The 23,731-nt window shown below is 42.7% G+C and overlaps 1 protein-coding gene across 2 annotated transcripts in view; it reads right to left on the bottom strand.

Annotated features, from left to right (window-relative positions):
* Carpa (Carbonic anhydrase-related protein A) overlaps window positions 1-23,731 on the bottom strand; it is a 233,638-nt gene that overhangs the window by 35,666 nt on the left and 174,241 nt on the right. For both annotated transcript variants that reach the window (XM_076792854.1, XM_076792855.1), the window contains exon 4: window positions 18,502-18,693. In XM_076792854.1, the coding sequence (XP_076648969.1) occupies window positions 18,502-18,693 (192 nt within the window). The remainder of the gene's footprint in view (window positions 1-18,501; window positions 18,694-23,731) is intronic.

Here is a 23,731-nt window from a genome sequence, read left to right as displayed (position 1 = left end):
GGGGTGGCGTATGGATCGCGGGGGTGGCGGCGCGTGCACTCGTAATTTTCGCCGGGCACTTTTCCTTTCAAAGTGATCAAGGGAAGTGTTTCAAGCGGCCGTTAATGCATTCCGCGGCGGGGGCTGTGCTTGCGGATTTCCAACGGTGTTTCAGCCCCGGTGATTATGCTCTAGTGGAGGGCAAAGTAGCGGGGTAAAGCACAAGGGCCGTAGGCCGAGGATGGCGCGAGAAGATCGGATGGTTCACCGGGCGAAGATACTCGGAAGAGTGGGTGCACACGGGGGGCGGGGGAGAGGGGGTCGGAGAGGGGAGGTTTGAGGGTGGGCGAGGATGAACCACCCCATCGAGTCTGCACTTCACGTACCCAGGCTGAATCCTGAATTTCCGAGACGTGGCGAATTTCAGACAACCCCCGGCTTACCTCCGATGCCCCGGCGAAATCTTGTTCCGAGACGATAACGAATCTCGATGTCAGCCTGCTGGCGGACCGTGCCAGATTCGATCGATGTTGCCCCAAACCTGCACCACGGAAAAACAGGTGATTCGCACCCGGTCGACGGGACACCCTCGGCTCCTTCGATCGAACTTTAACCCTCCTGTCCTGGGGCTGTTTGACACCACGTTTGTGGACTCTGCCCTTTTCAGCACACTCTACACTCCCGTCGCTTTTCCGCTTCTTCCACCGGAAGGGGTCTTGTATGCAAAGTTCGGCAAAATTTTGTGTCGTCACAGTTGAGTAAAATATTGAATCGAAGAAGAATTAATTCGAATTGAAATTGATTGATTGTGGAGCCGTGTTTAAACAATCCGGGGTAACAAATATTGATGGCAGGGGCGTGTTGCATGGCGAAAAGCCATCAGCCTCCGCCAGGAAGCTCGCGGTGTTTGAAGGATAATTCGAGCGTCGTAGGCGGCGCGTCACGACGTTCCTTGCGGCCTATGGGCATGCCATCAGGATTTCTGGCACAATGCTGTATTCCAGCGAGTGATAGATATACAGCTGTAATCCCGCGCCACCCTCTCCGGCTAGCAGCTATATTAACGCACGAGTGCAGCGTGCAGTGTGCACCGTGCACCGTGCACTGGCGGCGGCGCGGGTGCACCTATGCATCTACCGGAGACGCGACAATGAGAGCCGGGCGTCGAGGTGCGTGTGCATTAATATGTAGATGGCCGTGTAGGTGTGCCCAGTGGGATTTCCTCGTTCGCACGGAGTTCCGTCGAGCATAATTTTATTTCGGAAAAAATAGCCGCAACGTTAATTGGATAAGTTTCTCGATACTCGCGACGACGCGACGATGCTTCGCTCTCTCGCGCCCTCCGCGAATTTAATCCGTGGCCCGAAACGACCGGCATAGAAATGTGGAAATATTGATTCTTCCATTGAATTATTGTGTTGTCGCTCTCCACATTCTTTAGGCAAATTCACATTTTTTCGTGGCTGTTTTCATCGGAACGGGGAGAACGTTTCGCGCGGTGCCTTGTGAAACGCTTTGTAATGAAGACCGATTGGAAATTATACGGGTTTCCTGTTTCTCTAATCTGCTTTATAAAAATTCGAGAGATAAATAGAAGGAAGAATTTTGTTGATGGGTTATAATAAAAATTGTAGCAATTTTTCGATTTTAATAATTCATGCAAATTGACTGCTTCGGCAAAACCAGGGAAACCAACTGAAATCAGTTTCAATTTATACGCATCGGAGAAATTTTTATTATTACATCTACGGCAAAATGGCGACTAAAAAACCTCGAATTGTCCTCGCCCCAATTTCATTCCTTTTAAGCACTCACGTTCGAGCTAACAGCCATTTTTACGAGAACACAGGCTACGCCGATCGATCAATCGCGCGACGAATCTCGCCGAAAAAGAGAGTCTATCGCAAAAACAGGTTAATCCTCCGAAGATGGTGTACAGAACTGTCTTCCGTTCGATCGCGAGCCGAACGTCGTCGATCCGAGGCTGATACTGGAGGCTCTAACTAAAGTTCGAATAAGTCGAACTAGTTCAAACTCGAACTTATTGCAAACTTTGAATCCCGATTTTTGAAAGCGTCCTCTGAAAAGTGTTTTCAGTATACTGTCAATTTGATACATTTTTCTCTGACTCTGAGTACGTTCTAAATACAGTTTTGTTCATTTTGAATACGAGTAAGCTTAGTTTAAACCCATCGCTAGACCCGTCAGATCATTATAAGAAATAAAAATTGTCTACATTTATTAAAAGAAACGGGAGATGTATCGAAATGTAATTCTTCCGTCAACACTGATAAATTTATAATCTATTTCTAATTCACGATTATTGAGACTGTAAAGATGTATGCACGAAGAATTATTCAACAAATTTACTTCTTAAAAATGGCTCGAAATTTTTATTTGATTCATAGCCACTTTTAATGCTCCCTAGTGTTAACAACCTTATCAAATTAATGGTAACTCAAATTCTCTTCTCACTGTTTGAAATTTCACCTACTCATTTCAGACGTAAATGCATAAAGTCCGCCGTCTGCATACTTCACTTAATTTTTATTTCGAAAGAAGAAGTTTATGGAATATTTATCTTTCCATCGCATCGGCGTTTTATTCAATGTAATACTGAGAGACAAATGAAGTTGGAAGAATGAGGGACGGTTTACAAATTACAATTATCTCAAAATTCGAACTGTTTCAGCGTTCGGATCCATTTCGAGGTTCGAATTGTTCGAATTTATCGGAATACTAAATTCGAGATTGAACAGCGGAGTTCTTATGGCTCTGGCAGATGCAACGTTTCTGGCTCCGTAATTCTTGCCGGAACGCCGGGACCATGTAAAACTGGAATTTCGCACGCGCCCGCTGGAAGAAGTTAAATCCGAAATGGCGGTGCAAATTTGCTTAATTATTCCGCGTTGAGCGTTAACCAGTCGGGGAAAGTGCGAGAGAGAGAGAGAGGGAGAGAGAGAGTGAGAGAGAGAGAGAAAGAGAAAGAGAGAGTGGGAAATAGAGAGAAAGAGAACGCGAGAGATCGAGATAGAGAGAAACCGGCCCGCGTTTCCGTAATTGTAGTGGTCGTTTATAGTTGAACGACTCTCGTCGCGTTGCGATTGTCTGTTGTCAGGAGTGCCACTCTTACTTCCGGTCAGTGTTAAAAGGCTATCAACTGGAGAACGCTCGCATTTTTTTTCACCTTCGTCTACGACAAACCAAGTCGGTTTGTTTTATGCTTTCGAAAACGTCCGACGTTTACGCTGGGAAATTTTTTAACCAGAAATATCCACAGTTCGTCAACAAGTATTTAAGAAATGACTGCTTCATTTTCTTGTATTGTGAACATTTTTGTATCGAGTTTTCGAAAGAAGTTTTACACAGTTTAAGCAGTATAACAATTCTACGAAATTGTCTTCGTCAAACGTTCCTAACAATTTTATGCAGTAGTATTTTGTTTGTCTTACGCGAAGGACTACTAATCGCCGCTGAATCCCGATTTTCAGGGAACAATCAAGAAAATTTGGATTTGCATAAAGCTGCACGGCCCGCTCGTAATTAATTAGAAAAACTGGGGATGCTCGTACGGTGAACAGCGACGATAAAACAGCCGGCAAAAAAGAAAAACGTCGAGGCGAAATTTTGAGCAAGCAAATGGCGGGTCTCGAAATCGGGGACGGTCGATCTACTATCCCGCATAAATTACGCGCAATACTTCCCAATCTACTCGCGAGTAATGAGCACCGCGCGACCATGATGCCCAGCGCCGAATGGTTTGTCGAGTAATCAACGGTTTGTAGAAAGGCATTCGATGTGTACGCGCGTACCTGTACGCACGTGTATAAAGGTGCGGGAGCAATTTATCATTGCAATATGCATTATCGCGCGCGAGCGTGCTATCGAGAGTATTCTGATTTCAATGCTGCGCCTCTCTGTAATTCAACTTCACGGTTTAATCTTTCCGATATGCACGCCGCCAATAATATAAGAGTTGTCCGATTGTAACCGGATATGCGATCGGAATCACCGGGTTGCGAAAAAGTCCGAAATCGGCCGTCGACGAATAGGATGGAAAATCTCTGGACGACTAGAAATCGCTCATATTGTTACTGGAAAACGGTGTCCGCGAATCACGATCGCGCGTTACGAAATTGCTGGCTCGCGTATCGCTCGTTACATTAATTCTCGAACCGTTGCACTATTAAGCACAATTATAGTAATTTAGTTCGGAATTGTTCCGTAAAAACGATCCATCGTTCGGCGGGCTTCGAAATGATTCCGAGTCAATTACTAATATTAATCTGCTGCGATTAATTTAATTGATAAACTGACATATGGGATTTAGAAATCTTAAAATGCATTATAATTGATAGACTGCCGATTTTTAAACAGTAGTACAAACATTTGAAGAACTGTAGCTCCTGTATCTTGCTATTGGGCTTAACTTTACCTCAGGAAACCAGAAATTTTCAACTTTTTTTTATGTAATCCCGCAGATTTTGGCGAGAAAATGCCGAAAATCCAAATTTCAATCCTAGGAGACCAGTAGTTCAAGAGTTATGCGAGCGTAAAGATGTGCGATTTTCGATGGCGGCGCACTCACCTGTCAAAAACGATGAACATCTTTACACACGCATAACTTTCGAACTGGTGATCTCCTAGGATGGAAACTTGGATTTTCGGCATTTTCTCGGCAAAATCGACAGGATTGCATAAAAAAAAGTTAAAAATGTCTGGTTTCCTGAGGCAAAGTTCAACCTGCAATTGATGCAGACAATTTTAATTTTGCACAAAAATTGACAGTAAGAAAATGAATATCACTCTACCGCAAACGTAGAAAATCTTTTATAATTTTCATAAAATCATACACCTCTGTTTAAATAATCTCCAATCAAGTTTCAGCATTTATCCGCTCGTTTATATTTAAATAATGTTACACTGAATGTTGAATGGTAGCGAAACGAATGGAATGATAGCACGAATGTTTGAACAACAGAGGAAGGGAATTAGGGATCTGAATGCGTTCAGGCAACATTTTAATGATTTCAAGCGATTGGTCACGCAGCCTGGACTAACTTTGGGCTGAAATTAAACCAAGTATGCCTGTTAATTTGTGTCCTCCCTGGTGCCATAATAACAGCACTCGAATCCCTTCGCTCGCTGTTTGACCATTAGGGGGCATACCAGGATTCTCACGAATACCTGCGCCCATCAAAAGGGTCCTCAGGATCCTACAGCACTGATTTCCATAGCAATTGATCTATTTTGACTGGTGCTAGAATTAACCGATCGATTGGACATCCTCGATTTTGGCGGCCGATTCCGGAACACTGCTAACTACCCGTACGTTCCGCTGACATAACTTCTTCCTTCGTTATGATTCCGCTGGAGAAATAATCTGATCCGAAATGGAACCGTGACTGAGTATTGATACTCCGCTAACGAGGATGAATTAAAACATAGTAAAAGTATGAAACGGAGGTTCCACCATTTTGTTGTTCGCAGAGCAAACATAACCTCATTTAGCCTAGATTCTAGTCTTCAGTCCGAAGAGAACGAAACTCTTTTTTGAAACTTTCGCCCTCTCCGCTTTCAACAGTGAAATATAGCGATGAAAGGACTTTAGAAAACCGGTGTTCTCCTGGACCAGCGCCAATCCGAACAAGATAGATTTTAATTCGAAGTCCCTTTTCTTACTCACAGTGTACCTATTATTCTGTGGATAATGATAAATGATTACTTCGAAAATGTTAAGACTACTTCTATCTGCCGACAAAAATTTGTTCTTCGTTCAAATGTATCTTTCCTGGATGTAAAAGACATTTTCAATCGGTCTTTGCCAATTTTCATTTTGCATCGAAATTGTACAAGTAAGTAGACGCACAATGCAATCAACTGTTACACTATTTTGTGCTTTATTCTTCACTGAACAGTCTCGAAAAATAAAACATGTTTCCATGTCGACTAAAAAGGTGCAAACTTCGACTACAGTTTAAGTGTGGAACTCGGTACTTCTCTCAAGAATTTCCTTTGAAAAGTTATGCACGCTAGACTGCAGAATTTATGCTTTTAACATATTGTTGACCGGTCACGAGTTAACTCGTGATAAAAAAGATATGTCCAAAGTTTCATTTCAATGCATTACGTATAAGTAAAGTTTAGTGAAGTTTATTTGGATTGTTTTACTTCCACATTCAATGACGAAATAAAAGCTGGTGACATGAGATAGCTTCTGCTTAAAATTGCCGGTCGGCAATGTGTTAAGACAAACATGAGCAGCTGCAATTTAACCCTCGCACTCATGCTGGTTGTAGATAGACTAAAACAATTTCAGAATATCGATGAGTTGATAGTATTTTCAACATCAGTTACAGGAATTAAGTATTTTTTTTATAATTTCAATAATCTAATAATACTTTATGGATAGATTTAGGTTACTGTAACACTTCTAACGGAGTTTTGCTAATCTGGCACCTTGGATCGGATACTTGGACATGGTCTAAAAATTGTTTAATCGTCGCAGGACAACCGATCGCTCGATACCGGCTCAGCCCGCATTGTGGAGCCCATCGAATTATTTAATTCGATGAAAGAGGACGATACATTCGGCCAGACAGCTTCAAAGGAGTAGGATCCAAGACGAACTCGCGTTCCTCGTACCATCTTGAGCCGTGGATTTCGTGTGTCTGATGGAATTTCCTCGAGAATAGCCGTGGAAGCTTTTCATTCGCGCCCGACCATACACACAGCCGGCCTGGCTCAAGTTCTTTGACCTACTTGCGTGCCCGAAAGAACCGACTTTCGAATTCGACTGAGTCCTCTCGCATCTCGTCCAAGGTACACCCGATATACATTCATCCCCCTGCGACGTGGAAATCCGAATTGAAACCCATTTTCGTACGAGAAACGTCGCCAACAACGTCTCGACGGCCTACCTCCCAAAATGCTTCTAAACACTACCGAAAAAATTGACAAATTTAGGAAAATCCCCAAGTGTCACATAGTCTTTGGATTTTTCATTTCGACCAATTATCCTTCAAAACTATTTCTCGTTTCGTAAAAAATTGTACTATTTCTTTTAACAATATTATCACCGTTCAAAATGCGAAAAGTGTGCAAATACTTTTCGTTCCATTAATTTCAGTTTGACAATTTTTTCTTCAATTTTCTGTCCGTTTGTGGCTTCTTTTTATTTTTCTTTCTCTGATAATTTTTATTAGGTCCCGTTCCTTATCCGTGTTCCATCGGTCGGTCCACGATAAAAATTAAAAGCTAATTCGGCGGACAAATCTGCCGCGCGAAAAATCTGCCGGTCAGTCGGAGAAAATGGCATAAACTTTGTCAGGCAAACCCCCGACGCAAAATCGTTTAATAGTTTAGTGCTGGATCTTTGATCGTCGACTGCGGTCACGTCGAACTGCGACCCGTTTTTGTTTCCCTCGATGCCGGCCGGAAACGCGGGAATACGCGCGGTCCCCGATTCCCCATAAATGTTATTTACATACCGCAAGTTATACGAACCGCACCAGATCAACCCTCGTAAAAGAATGGGATCGTTAAATTAGACGACGCCGCCGCGGTATAACGCAAACGAAATTCGGTTTGATGCCGACCGCTCACGCGAAATTCGGCGTGCATCTAATATCGCGGTGAATTAATTTCGTTCGACCGGCCATAAAACTGGAGCCGGCCACCGCCGATCGATCCCGGTCGCGATTACGAATTAGAACGGACGATTCCATCCAGACGTGATCCAATTATCGAAACAGGTACGAGCCCTTTCGAACATCTTTCCACGAATATCGTCTTCGACACGATCGTCAAAGGATTGATTTTCGTACGCGTTCTTCGGAGGGAAAATCCACTCATATTTTATCAGTTTCCATTTATTTCGTAAAATTATTCTTTAACATTTAGCTATTATACGTTCCATTAAAATGGTTACACCAGAGATTCTTGATCGATTTTCTCCCATCATTTACTTCAGATACATTTTAATTCAGAGAACTTCATTCTATTCGGCGTTCAAATTAATTCGTAATTCTCCCTTTGTGAATTTCTCGATTATTTATAAACAATTAAAATGTGTTTTATTCGCTAAAGTAATATCCGTCACTTTCTATGTATTCACTCCATATTACAAGTAATAGTGTGTGAAAGATTTGAGCTCAGAATAAAGTTACTTAATTGTGAGCCAAGAATTTATTTGCACACCTAATATCATAGCTTTGTGTACTTTAAACAAATACAGTCTCTTTTTGGATGACAGTGTGTTTACGTGACATACGGTATAGATTAGTTTTACACTACAAAAAGTAAGATCTCACAGTAAAGTTCGCAGTGTTTATCTTCTTTCGTTAGTCTTTATTTGATTCTAAATTTATTGAGAACATTGTCGTGTTTCATGGAAATTTTCGGAGTCTCAAGACAGTCTAACGAACGTTCAGTCCAAACAGTCCCGTTCCACTCTAATCAGAAGTGTTTTTCATAGTACTCGCAGCACACACGCTCCCCAACGAAGCCAGCAAGCCATTATCACGCGCGAACGGTGTCTGTCAATGTTAATCTGCACTTTCATTCAAGAGCAATTAACCAAAACCAATTTCTGTTCCCAATACCAACTGTTTGTGCCGCGCTGCCAAGCACGAGCAACACCTCGACAAGATTGTCCCTCGTTACCACGAAACAATATCGATCACGCGGTATCGTTCACCGTTGAAAATCCACCGGGCCGTTCTCGCCGCTGCTAATCACTCTAATTACTGTATTCTTTTGTTCGTCTTCGGACGTGACAGATCGGAAAGGGAGGTAACGTCATCGTCAACTCTCGGACTCCTGCGACTTCTCCGCCCCTGAGAGTAATTTCAGTTTTCCTTCGATACAAGGCGATGGCTCGGGACCGGCTTTCGCCGTATTTCGGATGAAGGAGAAGAAGAGGGGATAGCGATTTTCTTATATCGCAATAAAATTGTACGTATTGACGGTCGCTTGAGCTTATCCCCACCGCGACGGGTCACTAGCTACTCCGGCATAGCATACGGAGGGTTAAGACATAGGCTAGCAATCAGCGCAGTATGTTCGGTAAATAATGAATGGACTGCGGATTTTTATGAATAATAAAAATTGCCTGCATCAATAGTAAGAAACAGGAGCCAAGTTGAAATTTCCTTCTGTCACTAATGACTTCGATAACCTAGAAGACAATACATAAGTCGACAAGGGTTGATTTTGAGGGTTGTTAAGGTGTATCCGGACTTCAGCAGCCGACTGTAAGATGTGCTATTCTTGCCGGAACGAATGGATATAATTAGCATATTTTTTCTGCGGATGACCCAGTGATTCGGGTCCGATTGATTGGGAGAGGGGGCGAGCATCATCGCGGAGACATCGGCTAACCAGCGGGGTATGATCAATAATTAATGGGCAATAATGCGAGGTGCGAGGCGAGCCCAATTTAGCCGTGCAGCCCATAAATTTGTGAACTACTCCGACAGGCCTGTGTGGACATCCGGTTCAGGTGCGGGGACAAGGATGGGCCATTCGAGGAGCACTCGAGCCACTCCATCAGCTCCTTCTCGAGTAGGCTTTCGGCATCAAAGCGGCTCGTCGCTCAAACATGCCGGTAATGGTTCAGACTTGCTCGAGCACCGTGGCTCTGGGAATCCCCTTGTCCTCCGCGTAGAGCTTTCAAACAGACCCTTCGCCTCTCCCTTCTCCCTCTCTCTCTCTCTCTCTCTCCCCCTCTCTCTCACTCTCTTCGTGACCCTCACCATCCCCTTTGCCTACCAGCCCCCGCACACAACCCTCCCCAAGGCAATCGTCTTCTTTCTCTATCCATCTCTTGGCTTCCTGCGGAGACGGATGGCAAAAGGGAACCGAGACTATGGATTAGGTCCGACGTCTTCGTGTGCTACACTACGTCCTCCGTGGGGTATCATTTATTCACTAAAACGCTGCCCGATGAGACGAGTGGACGGATCGTGATGCAGCCGAGGAAAGAGTATCGGAGTCCCTTCAACATTTTTGTAATTATTTAACGGACATCGGCCGCTCTTCGATCTTCAGGATTTTTTGGAACGTTGGCGACCCAGTTATTAGGGTGAACAAATTTCGCGTGCTAGCCTTTTCGTCCTTTCTGGCATCATTTAGTCATCAAAACGTAGCGTGAGTTTCGTATATTTCGAACGAGTCTTGCCTATTCCGTTCGTATAGGCGATCAGAGTTATTAATAATAATTATTAATCAATCGATAATGAATAGACTGCTGATTTTATGCATTTATGACAAAACCGAGTAGGTGCAATTTAGGAAAGCGAATAGATTCAAAGAATTCGAGAATGTAGATATATTATTATAAAGATATTACTATTATCAATGAGGGAAATAAATGTTTACTTAGCTCCAGAAGTTTGAATCTTACGCTATACTGCATTTTCAGAACGAATGAATTCAGTGCTATTAATTTTATCAGCAGGTTTAGCGTCAATGTAACACTTTTTTATATATTTTTTTAATAGTAGTAAAAGTTTAATATAATGTTTTCAATCATTAATTTCTAGTGATACTTCAACTCACCAACTGAATGTAACGATTGTAACACTTTCCATTCTGATTTTATAGAAAGTATCGGCACTTCAAGGTGACGGAGACGAGACCCAATCGCGAATTTCGCAAGAGCGAAGAAAAATTCCGGAAAAATTATAGTAGAAGTAAAGTTGAATTCGACTCGGAAGAAAGGCTCGCTTTTAAATTTCTATTACATCGTCGACGGGTTGGGAAGCGAGAATATTCGGCGGACGCGGTTCCGTCTCTGCCGGCTCTCTCTCTCTCTCTCTCTTCCTCTCTCTTTGGAATTCGAACGGCGTTCGATTTGCGTGCAGATATGCATGTCGGAACGGGTCAAATAAAAATGGAAATTACGGGACAGTTTACGCAGGGAATCAATGCGATCCTTTCGCGGATTAAAGTTTTATTTCCAATTAAGCGGCGACGGAGCGCCGCGCCGGGCCCCGTGATCCCACCGCTCTGCGGACGGATATGTCGTTCACGTTAATTATCCGGCGCAGATTTTAGTCGTTCGTTGCATCGGTAAGAACCTCGTGACTAATTCATTCGGTATCGATTGCACGAAAACTTCGACCGCAATTATCGCAATTGCCTTGTGCGTGCCGCTAAATAAATAATTCGAACGAGGGAACGAACTTTCTGCGGGATTACTTTGGCCTTGACGAACGCCTCGAAACTCCACTTATGCGCACGCATAGTGGCCCACTTAGGGCCGAGATTAAATTAGCTGGGAACTCGAAATATTTGCCGGCGCACTTAATCATTCCTTTATTAAATGTATTGTATTGAGGACACGCGAGTATCACGCGAAAACCTCGAAGAGTTTCTTGTTGTACGTGCGCACAGTACGGATATTGATTGTTTCAAATTGAAACGCTTCGTTTGTTGTTTCTTGAGATTGAAAATTTAATAAAATGTCCATATCGATGTTGTGACTAATAAAATTAGTGGCACTTGGAATAATTTGTAAATCTGTAACAAAGTACTGATAATAAAAGAAATAGATAAATGAAATTCGCGTATTTTAAATATTTATTAGAGAATTGTAGAACACAAGATATGATGAAATTGAATTTTATTGTGTACTTGATTTATTAAGATTATTGATAAGGAAGTTTTCGTTGAATTTTGTTAAATTATCCAGTGAAAGCGTCGACAGAAAATTTCGCAGTCTGGTAACTCGATACCTCGGCCAAAAAGCTCGTGTTTTTGCGTGTCCGGCGTAAAAATCGCGGCGTTCGAGTACAAGCAGCACGACAGTCGATGTATCGACCGCGTGCATCATCAATTCGGATGATCGTCTCTCATCAACGCATTGATTTATTGGCGGAAGTCTCGTTAAAAAGTGGCTCGATTTGTCAAAGCGAGAAATAGGGACGGACGGACAATCGGTCGCGAAAGTTTGTTCAGTGCAAATTTTAAATATTTGAAACGAGAATGGAAAGCTTTCGATTATTCTACGAATGTCAATGCTAAAATTATATACGTTTGCAAAATTATTATGGATATAGTAAAGTGAGTCTTTGTGTAAGAAAAATCGTAACCTGTTGACTCTTAACTAGTACCTCAAGTTAGTCAACTTAAGTTTTACACAACTTTGACATCTACTTACTTACTTACTACTTGACTATACTTACAATATTACAAAAAGTTTTACACAATTGTACATAAAATGTGAAAAGTTCTGTCTCGATTCTTTGATTAACCTTTAATCCTTAATTAAAAGTATGAATTGACGAAACGATATTAACAGGGGTTTGATGTTTTTAAACTGACCATTTAGCGGGAATTAGGATCGATTTTGGGAACTGAACAGGTGCACCGAAATTTTTGCGACTGACTGTAAGGGAGAGGTCCAATATTTTTCGTCGGAATGAAGCCGCCGGTAGGAAAATTAACGACGGGGATGATTAACAGCAAAATTCCGTGCAAGCTTTCACCACGTAATACCTGGGCCGGATAATCTGAATCAATTTCGTGCATAAAATTGGCCGGTGTGATATATTACACGTAAGACGGCGCGAGAGAAAGGAAAGAAAAAAAAAAGAAGGTACGACGGAACACGACAAAAATGGTCGTTCAAGATAACCGCACCGCCGTTCTGCGATTATGCCCGACCACGTTCCTCTCATATTTGCCGTTTGTATTCCCACACTTCTAGTTAGCGATTTCGGATTGGCTCGCGTTGCTCGAATTGTTCACGGTTCAATATTTATTAACTCCGCGCGCTGCCGGGGAATATTAACACTGACTGCGAACAATGATGTATACAGTTAGAAAATTAATGGCGTAATATTTATTCATGTCGGATGAAACGTGCCGGGGCCGGTTATATGATTGATCTGTTCCACTGGAATTATTCACTTCCACCGCTGAAAATGGACGACGGTCGTTCGCGCGACTAGAAACGGCGTCTGCGATTATTGCGACAGCTACTCGATAATTCGAAACTAATTGTTTCGTCGCGCTCCTTTTTCTTCTAACCACCGACACACATTGACTTCTACTACTGCGAGGTTCTTAACTCATTGTTAGTTGCGTACGCCATATTGATTTACGACAGGCGAGGTCGTTGTATTATTTATGCATGCTGTTTGTATTTCATTGATCTGTTATGCCGGCGGGCTTGACGTTGACTCGTGCTACTGACAATCAAGCTGTAGTTGAACTCGTTGACTCGTACTACTGAAAACCCCACGTCACAGTTGAACTTAATGACATGTATTACTGGAAACCATGTTATGGTTGGCCTCGCGGACTTGTACTACTGAAAATCGCGTTACAGTTGAACTAATTGACTTGTTCCACTGAAACACTCTGGATCGCTGGCCGCGAAGAATGAAACGCAGTTATAGAAATTGCCAGGGCATCGTAAGTACACATTCAATTGATCCCGGGAGTACACTGTCCAGAAGACAAGCATCCAGGCGTGATATACCGGCACCCACTAGCGCGGACAACGAGCATTCGGGATTTATCATTCCGGAGCGGCTATTCGCGAGTTCATTCGTCAGCTAGAGGAAACAAGAGAGAAAGAGAGAGATAGAGAGGGGGAGATCGAAAGAGAACCAGAGAGAACAAGAGAGAACGAGAGAGAGAGAGAGAGAGAGAGAGAGAGAGAGAGAGAGAGAGAGAGAGAGAGAGAGAGTTACACCTAGACGGGCCAGGGGCTGATACACCTAAAAACGCTGGGGAAAAAGGGTGGGAACCCGGGCGGTGTGTATAGCGAGAGGAGGATGAGGACGAGGACGAGGATGAGGTGGACGGTGGAGGATGCAGGGGTAGGACACGCCAGTGAAAGAAGAACACTGGGCGAAAATGGATGCAGCTGCCGGGCCGCAAGCACGGCCGCTGATTGCAGCACGTCGCGCCTCGCACCTGCTCGCGTGCGGCTGCGGATTTCGGCCGCGCAAACACGTACGGCTCGGCCGCGCGTCGCCGCTGAATTATGTGCTCGATTAACCTCGAATCGATTTCAGCCGCGTCGATGCAACCGAGGCGACGGGAGAAAATAATGATTCTCGCTTAGAAGCCGCCGAGGCAACTCCTCTCTCTCTCTCTCTCTCTCTCTTTCTCTCTTTACCTCAGTCTCGCTATTTGTCTCTATCCCTAGCTCCCACTCCCTTTTTTCTGTAGTTTTAGCTCACTCATTCTCTAGTTCATTCCTCCCTCTCTAGCTCACTCATTCTCTAGTCTATTCCCCCCACTCTTGCTCACCTCCTCTGTAGCTCACTCCCACCCTAGCTCACTCCTTCTCTAGCTCATTCTATCTCCAGCTCATTCTAACTGTAGCTCACTCTTTCTCTAGCTCACTCTTTCTTTAGCTCACTCTTTCTTTAGCTCACTCCTTCTCTAGCTCATTCCATCTCTAGCTCATTCTAACTGGAGCTCACTCTTTCTCTAGCTCACTCTTTCTTTAGTTCACTCCTTCTCTAGCTCATTCCATCTCTAGCTTATTCTAACTGTAGCTCACTCTTTCTCTAGCTCACTCTTTCTTTAGTTCACTCCTTCTCTAGCTCATTCCATCTCTAGCTTATTCTAACTGTAGCTCACTCTTTCTCTAGCTCACTCTTTCTTTAGCTCACTCTTTCTTTAGCTCACTCCTTCTGTAGCTCATTCCATCTCTAGCTCATTCTAACTGTAGCTCACTCTTTCTCTAGCTCACTCTTTCTTTAGCTCACTCTTTCTTTAGCTCACTCCTTCTCTAGCTCATTCCATCTCTAGCTTATTCTAACTTTAGCTCACTCTTTCTCTAGCTCACTCTTTCTTTAGCTCACTCTTTCTTTAGCTCACTCCTTCTCTAGCTCATTCCATCTCTAGCTCATTCTAACTGTAGCTCATTCCTTCTCCAGCTCACTCGTTCTCTAGCTCAGTATTTCACTCTCTTTCCCCATCTCCAGCTCACTCTTTCTCTCTCTTTCCTGCTCCGTTCTTTTCACGCGATGCGATGTCGGCTCGATAGTTGCAACGCTCGGACCGGAAGTATCAAGGAAATGCAGCCTGGCGTTAGTAGGCTCGCGTTAACCCTTTGCGCCCGGAGCTGGTTTAGTGTTGGCAGTTCGCTGGAATTAGGATCATCTTGATCGCACACAATTCCAGCGGCTTTGTGCGTGGTTTTTAAGCGACGCTGTTGATAAAAGATAATGTTTCAGGGGTTCGATAAAACCGTTGGTTTTTCGTTTCTTTTTCATCCTGTTTGCGTTATCTAAGAGCGTTCATTTTAATACCGGAACATTGGGATGTTTACCAGAATTACGATCATCTGGATTGCACAGGAATTTGTGGCTGGTTTTTAAGCGATAAAAGATAATATCTTAGTGCTTTGATGAAACCTTTAGATTTACATTTCTTTCTGATACTGATTGCAAGATCGAAGGGGATTTATTTTAATACCGGAACACCGGGGAAGTTTGCTGGAATTAGGATGATCTTGGTCGCGCACGATTTTAGTGGCTTTGGTTTTAAGTGTTGCTTGTAGATTAAGTTTTAGTGCCTGTCGAACAGGTAAAATTCTTGCGAAGCGACCTGATAGCTCTTGACTCTAATTAAAATTGAAGTCGTCGCGAATAACCGGGACTGCGTGGCATTCTTTCGCGGTCCGTCAACGTCCGCGGAAATTGGGTCGTATGTAGAGAGGAGGTTCGTCCGCCGTGTGTCGGGGAGGACGAGCGGGCCGCAGTTAATTGGGTCATCGTCGCGTCGCGTTTAACGAATGTTTAATTTGTCTCGTTACGAAACCGGCTCGTGATTAATTTCGATTAACGGCGACGTCGGACTGGCCGGCATGGGCGCCCAGCCTCGTTACGCTGGCTGTGCTTATCGCCGTTCGGTAATTTTGTTTCGACACTATGCTACTTCTTCGCCCCGAACTACGGAGCTTAATGAATCTATTAAAACATATTGCCCCCTCGGCCGGCGAAATTATAATACTGAGAAACACTGAATTAAATTGATCGATCTACCCGCGCACGTGAGACCGGAAATTGTGAAAGTAATTATCAAACGATCTCTTTCCCGAAAATTCCCTGGAAAATAACGAGAGGTCTTTCGTTAGCATAATTTTCTATCTTTATTTTTTAAATATTATCTTTTTTATTGGGAAGAAGTACACTCGTACCATTTTTCATTTATTCATAATTTTTATTCCATTTTTCATATTATTTTTCGTTCATTTTAAAAATATTTTATTATACTAGCTTTGTCACTTTATAGCTGATTGAATTTATTTCGTCTGTCATCGAAATGCGGATAATTCGACGAATTTTTGTAATGACTAAAACCTGACACGTTGGAATATACCATTGGAAGCAGAACTTCGAAATAAATTATTTTAAGTAACTCTTGTAAATGTATTAAAGAATGGCGCAACGAGAATGATTACTTTAACGAATTTAATTTAACTTCAGATCAATAGATTGAGGATTCGATTTTCAGCTATTTAAACCTTCATGGGAAACGTCATTACTCAATGCATTAATTATCAAACACATTAGCCTGGATTCTTGAAAATGTATTACCACGTATTTTAAATAAACTCGCTTCCAACGGTGATTCAATGAAAAATCAGCGGCAAGTAGTATCAGTCTACCAATGATCAGACAAAATAGAAAATCCTCACTGCTCGGAACAAAACTATGAAACTTTAATATTTACTTTCACATCATTCGCAGTGAATATCCAAACTTCCAAATAATATTTTGCGAGTCTTTCAAATAAAGGATATTAAAAAAAAAAACCTCGCAAACGATGAATATGAAATGTATCGATAGCACGAATTTATTGGCGATCTTTCCCGATGTCGACGCCTATCCGACAAAATAAACTTTAAAAGTCAATATGGTGAAAGGTGAAAAATAAAAAGACAGAAAATCCGAGCTGTCTTTGTCAGCGCACTTTGGCCGGGTCTCTCCGCTTTCGAAAAATGAAACTAACAGTAGATTAAATTTACTTTTCTGGTCGGCGAGGATCGAGATATACAATATAAGCGACGCGATACACGACCTATTTTTTCGGCCAGCTGAAAAAAAAGACGAAATACGATTTCCGTTACGAAACGGGAGGCCGCGGTTGATTCATAATTGATGACGGCAGTCATCGGGGCTGATATGAACGACCACGCTATTGGTCTCGTAAAAGATTCATCGAACCGGGAAATATAACTTTAAAGTATTCGTGAAAACGGCGCGGCGCCACGGCTAATGTCGTCCAGCTTTTTTTCATTTATTTCGATCTCTTTCTTCGTTTTCTGCTCGTTCATTTTCGGTTCGCGGATGCTGCCGCCGCGCACCGCGGCGAAATTTCGACGCGCCACGGCAATAGAATTCGTTTCGTTATCTAAGCGACGCGAAATCACTTTTTCAATTTCGTAAGTGAATTCTAGCGGGCATCGTCAGACCGAGGATCAACGATATTAAATCCCCGCAGCTGGATACAAACCTCCGAAAATTTCCCGTGGCATTCCCGCAATGATGAAATTTGCGTGTCGCATATAACTCTTGCCCTTTGTGACCGTGTTTCTTGTAATATGTTTTTAAAAACCCGGCGCAAACGCTCGCGACACGTTTTCTTCGAATATTCTGTTATTCTCGCGTTCGCTGGATTTTTTAACAAGAGCAGAGAATTTATTCTATCGTGTCTCCAATATTGTTTGCTTCTTACTCCAGTAAGAATAATTCCCCTGAAGTTAGAAATTAAAGCTGATTGGAGGTTTCTTTGATATTAAAAATCATTTATAACGACTTTGGAAGGAAGACAAATTTTATCAAACACTTTCTTGATTTACTTAGAAGACTAATTCGCACATTATACGATTTCTTTTATATTTTACATAATAAAAGTTTAGTTGCTTGTCAAGTATATCAGAAACTTACAAATGAATCAGGAGTGTTTTTAAATTGAAAATTATTCGTGAATTAAATATTGGAAACAAGAAAAATTGAATTAGTCAAAGTAGGTCCTACAGAGAAAATAATCTTAACATAAATGTACAGCAGGTTTCTAACACGTTATAAAATTTGGTATATATTTTTGCATGGCATAAATAAGTCTCGAATGCTGATTCTATCTTAATATACAATTATAACTTTACATTGTTTCCGTCATAATAATATATGTCGTATATGTACATACGCCGGTCAAATGTGGCAGACGTAAGAGTAAGAGCAGCGGTTGTAGGCGACGTTCTCAGTGTAAATAAAGTATGCAACAAAGTATGTAACATGGTCCGTTTATTACGTCTCCGGTAAGAACACAAAAATATATAATAATAGTAACAAGACTGCGGATTTTGTGCACTTATAACAGCTTTGATTGTTTGAACTCAACCTAGCAGAATATTTAAAATGACTAAATTTCTTATTCAGATTGTGATGTATGTCAATCCAAAACAATTTATATCTGCATAAAAATCCGCTGTCTGATAATAATGACAATATAAGGACGCAGAAAATTGGATTTTTTGATTGAACTTACCTCGGCAGGAAAAGCGTAGTTATTAATCCGATGCTCGGAGCCGTAACCATTGACCAGGCCATAGTGAATATAGATTTCCTCGAACTGATAGTTGTACGCCAGAGGTCCACCCGTTATATTAACTCGCACCTTCGCCTCTCGGTCCGCGGTGAATACCAGAAGCTGACCGGTGTTGTGTAAATTTCCGGAAATCTGCGAACGAAATGGATCGAACCCTTTAAAATGTATATTTAAATCATTGGGACGTAGAATTTCGACGGCGAAATTGCCCGGTGCTCGTAGATCCCTGCACTTTTATTGTGCGGCTCGATGAACGTTCTACCGCGGAAAAAATAATAATCGGAAGAACGGCTTCAATCGGCAGGGAACGAAAAAATCGAAATACCTTTCGTGCAATAAACGAACAATTCCGCCAAATAAATGATTCGAACAACACCGGGGAAGGAATTCAATTATTTTGGTCGAAATCCATTTTTACAATGAAAGTTAGGCCAGCGATCCGCACCGATTTTAATGTGCCTCGTGCGTCGTGTGGGGCTTGAGAAAATATTTGGCACGTCGTTCTTTTTTTTTTTGTGAATTCTTCAGTAATTTTCATTTAAATCGCCGTTATTCTCAGGAAAATTTCAATCCACTGCCGTCCATTAAATTACAGTCCGCCGTATAAAAGTCCGTCCTGATTATGGCCACGTACTTTACCAACAATTAATAGGCGATTAAATTATCGTCGTTGAGCTTCCGCCGATCGATCTCGTTCGGAAGGGACTTTTTCCTTCGGAGACGTATCTCGACCGGCTCTTTCAGAAAAACGGTGGCAAGGTAATGGCTTCCTGAATCATTTCGCTCTACATTCATTTAAAATCCTCGGAATTATTTCACTTGATATTTATTAAAAATATTTCTAACACTTTAACCCTATTCTTATTCAAAAATATTCCGAAATGTCTAAGTACACATGTATAGAGTATGGTCTTGATCTAAGAGGACGAAGAGAATTTTCATTTTGCATAAAGGTAAACTACTGGAATACAGAGAAAATTATATAAAAGATGGATTTATGTGGTTCGCTTTCTCTAAAACATTTTCTACGATTTAATATAATTTCTAAGGTTAGAAAATTCAAAGTGGCGGTAGCTGGAGTCAGAAAAGTAAGGCAATAATTGATCTCCCCTTTACGCGACCAGATTGACTGTAAAAACACGTTCTATGAAAGTGAGTAAAGCAGGCTTATGATAGCGTTCCACAGTACAAAGCGTTAATTTCGCGTCCGGGCCGTAAGTCTAGAAAATGAGTTTGTACACTGTACACGGTCAAGGCTTTACGAAATTTCGCCCCATTCCTAAATTACCTCCCCTGTGACTCCACCTTGGATTCTGCGGTTCTCATTTACGGCCTTTTCCCTCCGCTGAGCCTCTAATTAGGGCCTCGTAGAAATACGCCGGATTGAATCGCCGAACACGATGAAATTTCATACGGCGAATCATTATTTTCGTTTAACTGGGAATCAGTCGAGCCGAAAAAATTCGCGTCAGAATACGAAGAACATGACTGGATATATTTTTCAAATTTTACCATTCCAATGTCTCGAGCTCGCAAATGTTGGTGAAGGATCTCGGTGGAATAAATTGTTGTAATTTAGAGTCTCAACTCCTTCTAATTTTTCAAATTTTACCATTCCAATGTCTCGAGCTTGCAATTCGAACCTTTCAAGATAAGTAATGCATGAACCATTCTAAAAATTTTGGTTATAAGGAGTCTCGGCTCGTTCTAACAGGATAATTAATTATGCCCGTTTCTCGCTACAGTTTTCCGCATGTAGATAACAAATTTCGAAAGAAAGGTTAGGAATTTGTGCACGTAATAATTGCATCGAATGCGCCTCGTTGCAGACGCCGGTTATAAAGTCGGTAACCGTGGCAATTTGTGCTCGCCGACTCTAAAACGGCTACATTTATCGCTACGGTAACTTAGATTCAAGCCATAAACTCGGAGTTAGTATTAGTCGTGTCTCAGACAAACGATCCGCTCGCTTCTCGCGCTAAAGAGCGAAAGAAACAGAGGTAAAGGGGGAACGAGAGAGAGAGAGAGAGAGAGAGAGAGAGAGAGAGAGAGACAGGAGGAACAGATTGTTGTGTTGTGATTTCCGTGCTCGTTACCTGGCGGGGGAGGGGCATGAAAATTTCAGGCAGACGTGCCGCGAATCCAAAGAATCGTCGCCGTAAATGGAATCCGTCCGAGAAAGACCGGAGCCCGGGCATCGAAACGAAATGTCTGAATATGAAAATGGACTGTCGACTCTAAGAAGGATATATCGCCGCGGACGAGACAGGAATTTACGTATTGACGACCACCGGAGGTCGTTTTAATCCATCGTGTCCTCTAAACAACAACAAAAAAGAAAAAAACGATCACAATTATTTCTTACTTGCAAAAATGTGCAGGAAATCATGTTCAATGGCTTATGTTCAATTCGATAGAAACATTAATAGAAATTGCACATTTACATACACTTTCACAATATAATATTCGTTAAATGACGTACTATTTCAGCTCGGAATAGACTGAAGAACAAAATCATATTTTGGATTTCATAGAAAGTGTGAATTTTCGTAAACTTTCACACACAATTCGTTAAATTGTGCACCATCTGTGCATAGATTAATCAACTGAAAATAAGTGTCTATTATTTCCCGTCTACTCGACAGACCTGCAACTAGAAAATTCGTGCATCCTCGACAAAATAAATGCTCACGTACCATAGTTCAACTTTTGCAAAATCGTAACTTTTTGCCCACCCTGTACACGTTTCTGCCAACTCGCAGCCAACACCGCACTTGCTATCGCGTTTCCAACACGGCCATAAATCGTTTCGCAGCATCTCATTCTCATCCTCGCACCTTTCCCAGCTCGGTAACCCAACGATTGTCGAATGTTAGTAGCGTGAACTCGAGTTGGCTATTATAAAATCAGTCGGCAGTCAAAAAGGAGCCGCCTGCTCGGAAAATACTGTTCCCGAAGACAGTTCCGGGCGGTCTCGATACCGCAATAATTCCATCCTGGGCCTCGGAAACGAGGCTCGTAGCCCCGGCGAGCGTGTTTCGGGAGCTACGAGCAAGAAAGGGCGTGAACTCGTCCCCGGCGGATAATTGATTAGGCATTTAATTGGACGGAATAGCAAGGCCAGACACTGTGTGCCGTGTCGCGCGCACCAGAGTGCAAGACGAGGCCGGGAAGTCCATTTTCTTGTACGTCGCGAGAAGCTGAATTATGGCGTCATCAGTTAGAAATAATGAGGTAACCTCGGGGAGAAGCCGGAGAGAGAGAAAGAGAGAGAGAGAGAGAGGGGGGCGCGTCGGCAAAAGTCGCCCGGAGATGACTTATTATTTTGCAATAGATTTCCTCCTTTTTTCCTTCTCTTTCTCTTTCGGTCCAGCTGTCCTCGTCCGTTTCTTACCGCCGAACGTTCCCTGTTCTATTCTCGACTCTATCCCAACGTCCCACCGACCCATTAACCCAACGTTTCTATTTCATCGTGCCTGTTTCAACCCCCCGAACACAGGGGCTAAGTTCGATATACCATCTGTTCGAGGCAAGCGCAATTGGATTGCCCATTGGGCTTGTTTCTGCTCGTTTTTGCGACGTGTCGCACGTCGCTGCGAATCGCCAATCTGGCTCGACAATAGTCATTCCGGCGGCCGTCGTGAGATCTCCTAATTTTCGTCGTTGGAAAGCTGGGGATCTTTATGCGATAGAGATATTGTCTACCTCTGTTGCAACGAACACAAGTCGAGTGGAACGTACTTTCTCTGTTTAACAGGGTTAGCGAGTCGAATATATTGCGATAGTACGGTAATGCCTCGATATACGTGTGAAAGATGTGCACGATAATTGTGAAAAATTTTTGTGAGACCCAGAAACTCACGACAAACGCACGATATCCGATAGTTATTATTATTACTATTTTTGAATAGAGTGTATTCGGGAAATACTTGATCCCGTTTCTGGCACAATTTTGGAATCGCGAATCCGCCTGCCGAAACAGTTATCCATTCGCCGACATTTTCGCCGGTGAATTTCGAAGGACCTCGCACAGCGCGGCGCACGTCGACTGAAATATTGGCCCACCGGCAGAAAATTTGCAGAGCATTTTTCTGATAAACGACCGCCGTGTATTTCGCTTTTTCACCCCGGCGACGTCGAATTCCGGCTTCTAAAAAGCTTCGGATTATTCCTGTTTATCCTTCAACTTCCCTGCCTCGTATCTTCCCCTTCTTCTCCAGCGACGCGTTTCTCTTTCCGTCGTGCTTCTCTCCCTCTCTCTATTTTTATTTCCCTCCCTCTCTCGCTCTTTCCGCGGTGTAGTAAGCAAGAATTAAGCGTTGTTGCACTTGTTCGGAGTTTCGAGGAGATTACGCGAGCGCGACCCGTAATTTGTACTCTTGCTGGGACCCGTTACCCTCCCCCGATAAAATAACGCCGGCTGAGAACCCTGTGGTTAATCGAGAAAGAGGATATCGAACTGTGCAACTTCCCTTTCGTATTGTTTATCTCGGCTTCAGATGAATATTTAATAACCCGCTGTGGTTTGGAAAACTCGGCTATAGGAGCTACTTAAAACTTCGAGAACCCGGTAAACTGAATTTTTTCCCTCCGATTCTTTTTTAGTATCAACTTCAAAGTACTACGAAAGCGCGTTAAGTGAATCAAGAGGCAGAATTAATATCTTCAATGTGTTCACATCAGCAGTGACATAATGTAACAAGAAAACACATTGATGACCTTCAACTGACCTACAAATAGCCTTGAGCAAAACATTACTTATTTGCTAGAACGAGAAACTGTATTAATAAAACTGCCCTTACGGTGGCTGTTTCAATCTAAAAAATTGAAACTTTGCTGATTGATTTCGAATGTGATCGTAAGCGATTAATGTCTTGTGGACGTACCCTCGGGAGTAAATAGAAAAACTAAACTAATACGCAAACATAAGTATAAAAGTTACTTCGTATAAGACTCAATTCCACCTATTTTACAGAAACGTGCCACTGTGCGACGGTCTATTCCGCGATGCGCCCTATCTCTCAGCCGCAAGATCCCGCTGCTTTTTTCCTCTGAAGGACCAGCAGAGCTCCGAACTCGGATCAATGAGTCAGCCGGAAGAAGACTCACGAGGCAGTTTCCGCGAGACAGAATCTTCGTACAAAGGGCGTCGTTCTTTCGGCGGAGCTCA

Source organism: Halictus rubicundus, chromosome 8 (genome assembly GCF_050948215.1).
Source record: "Halictus rubicundus isolate RS-2024b chromosome 8, iyHalRubi1_principal, whole genome shotgun sequence".
NCBI classification, from domain to species: domain Eukaryota; kingdom Metazoa; phylum Arthropoda; class Insecta; order Hymenoptera; family Halictidae; genus Halictus; species Halictus rubicundus.
The sequence above is the reverse complement of the archived record's forward strand: the minus strand, read 5'-3'. Positions and strand labels throughout refer to the sequence as shown.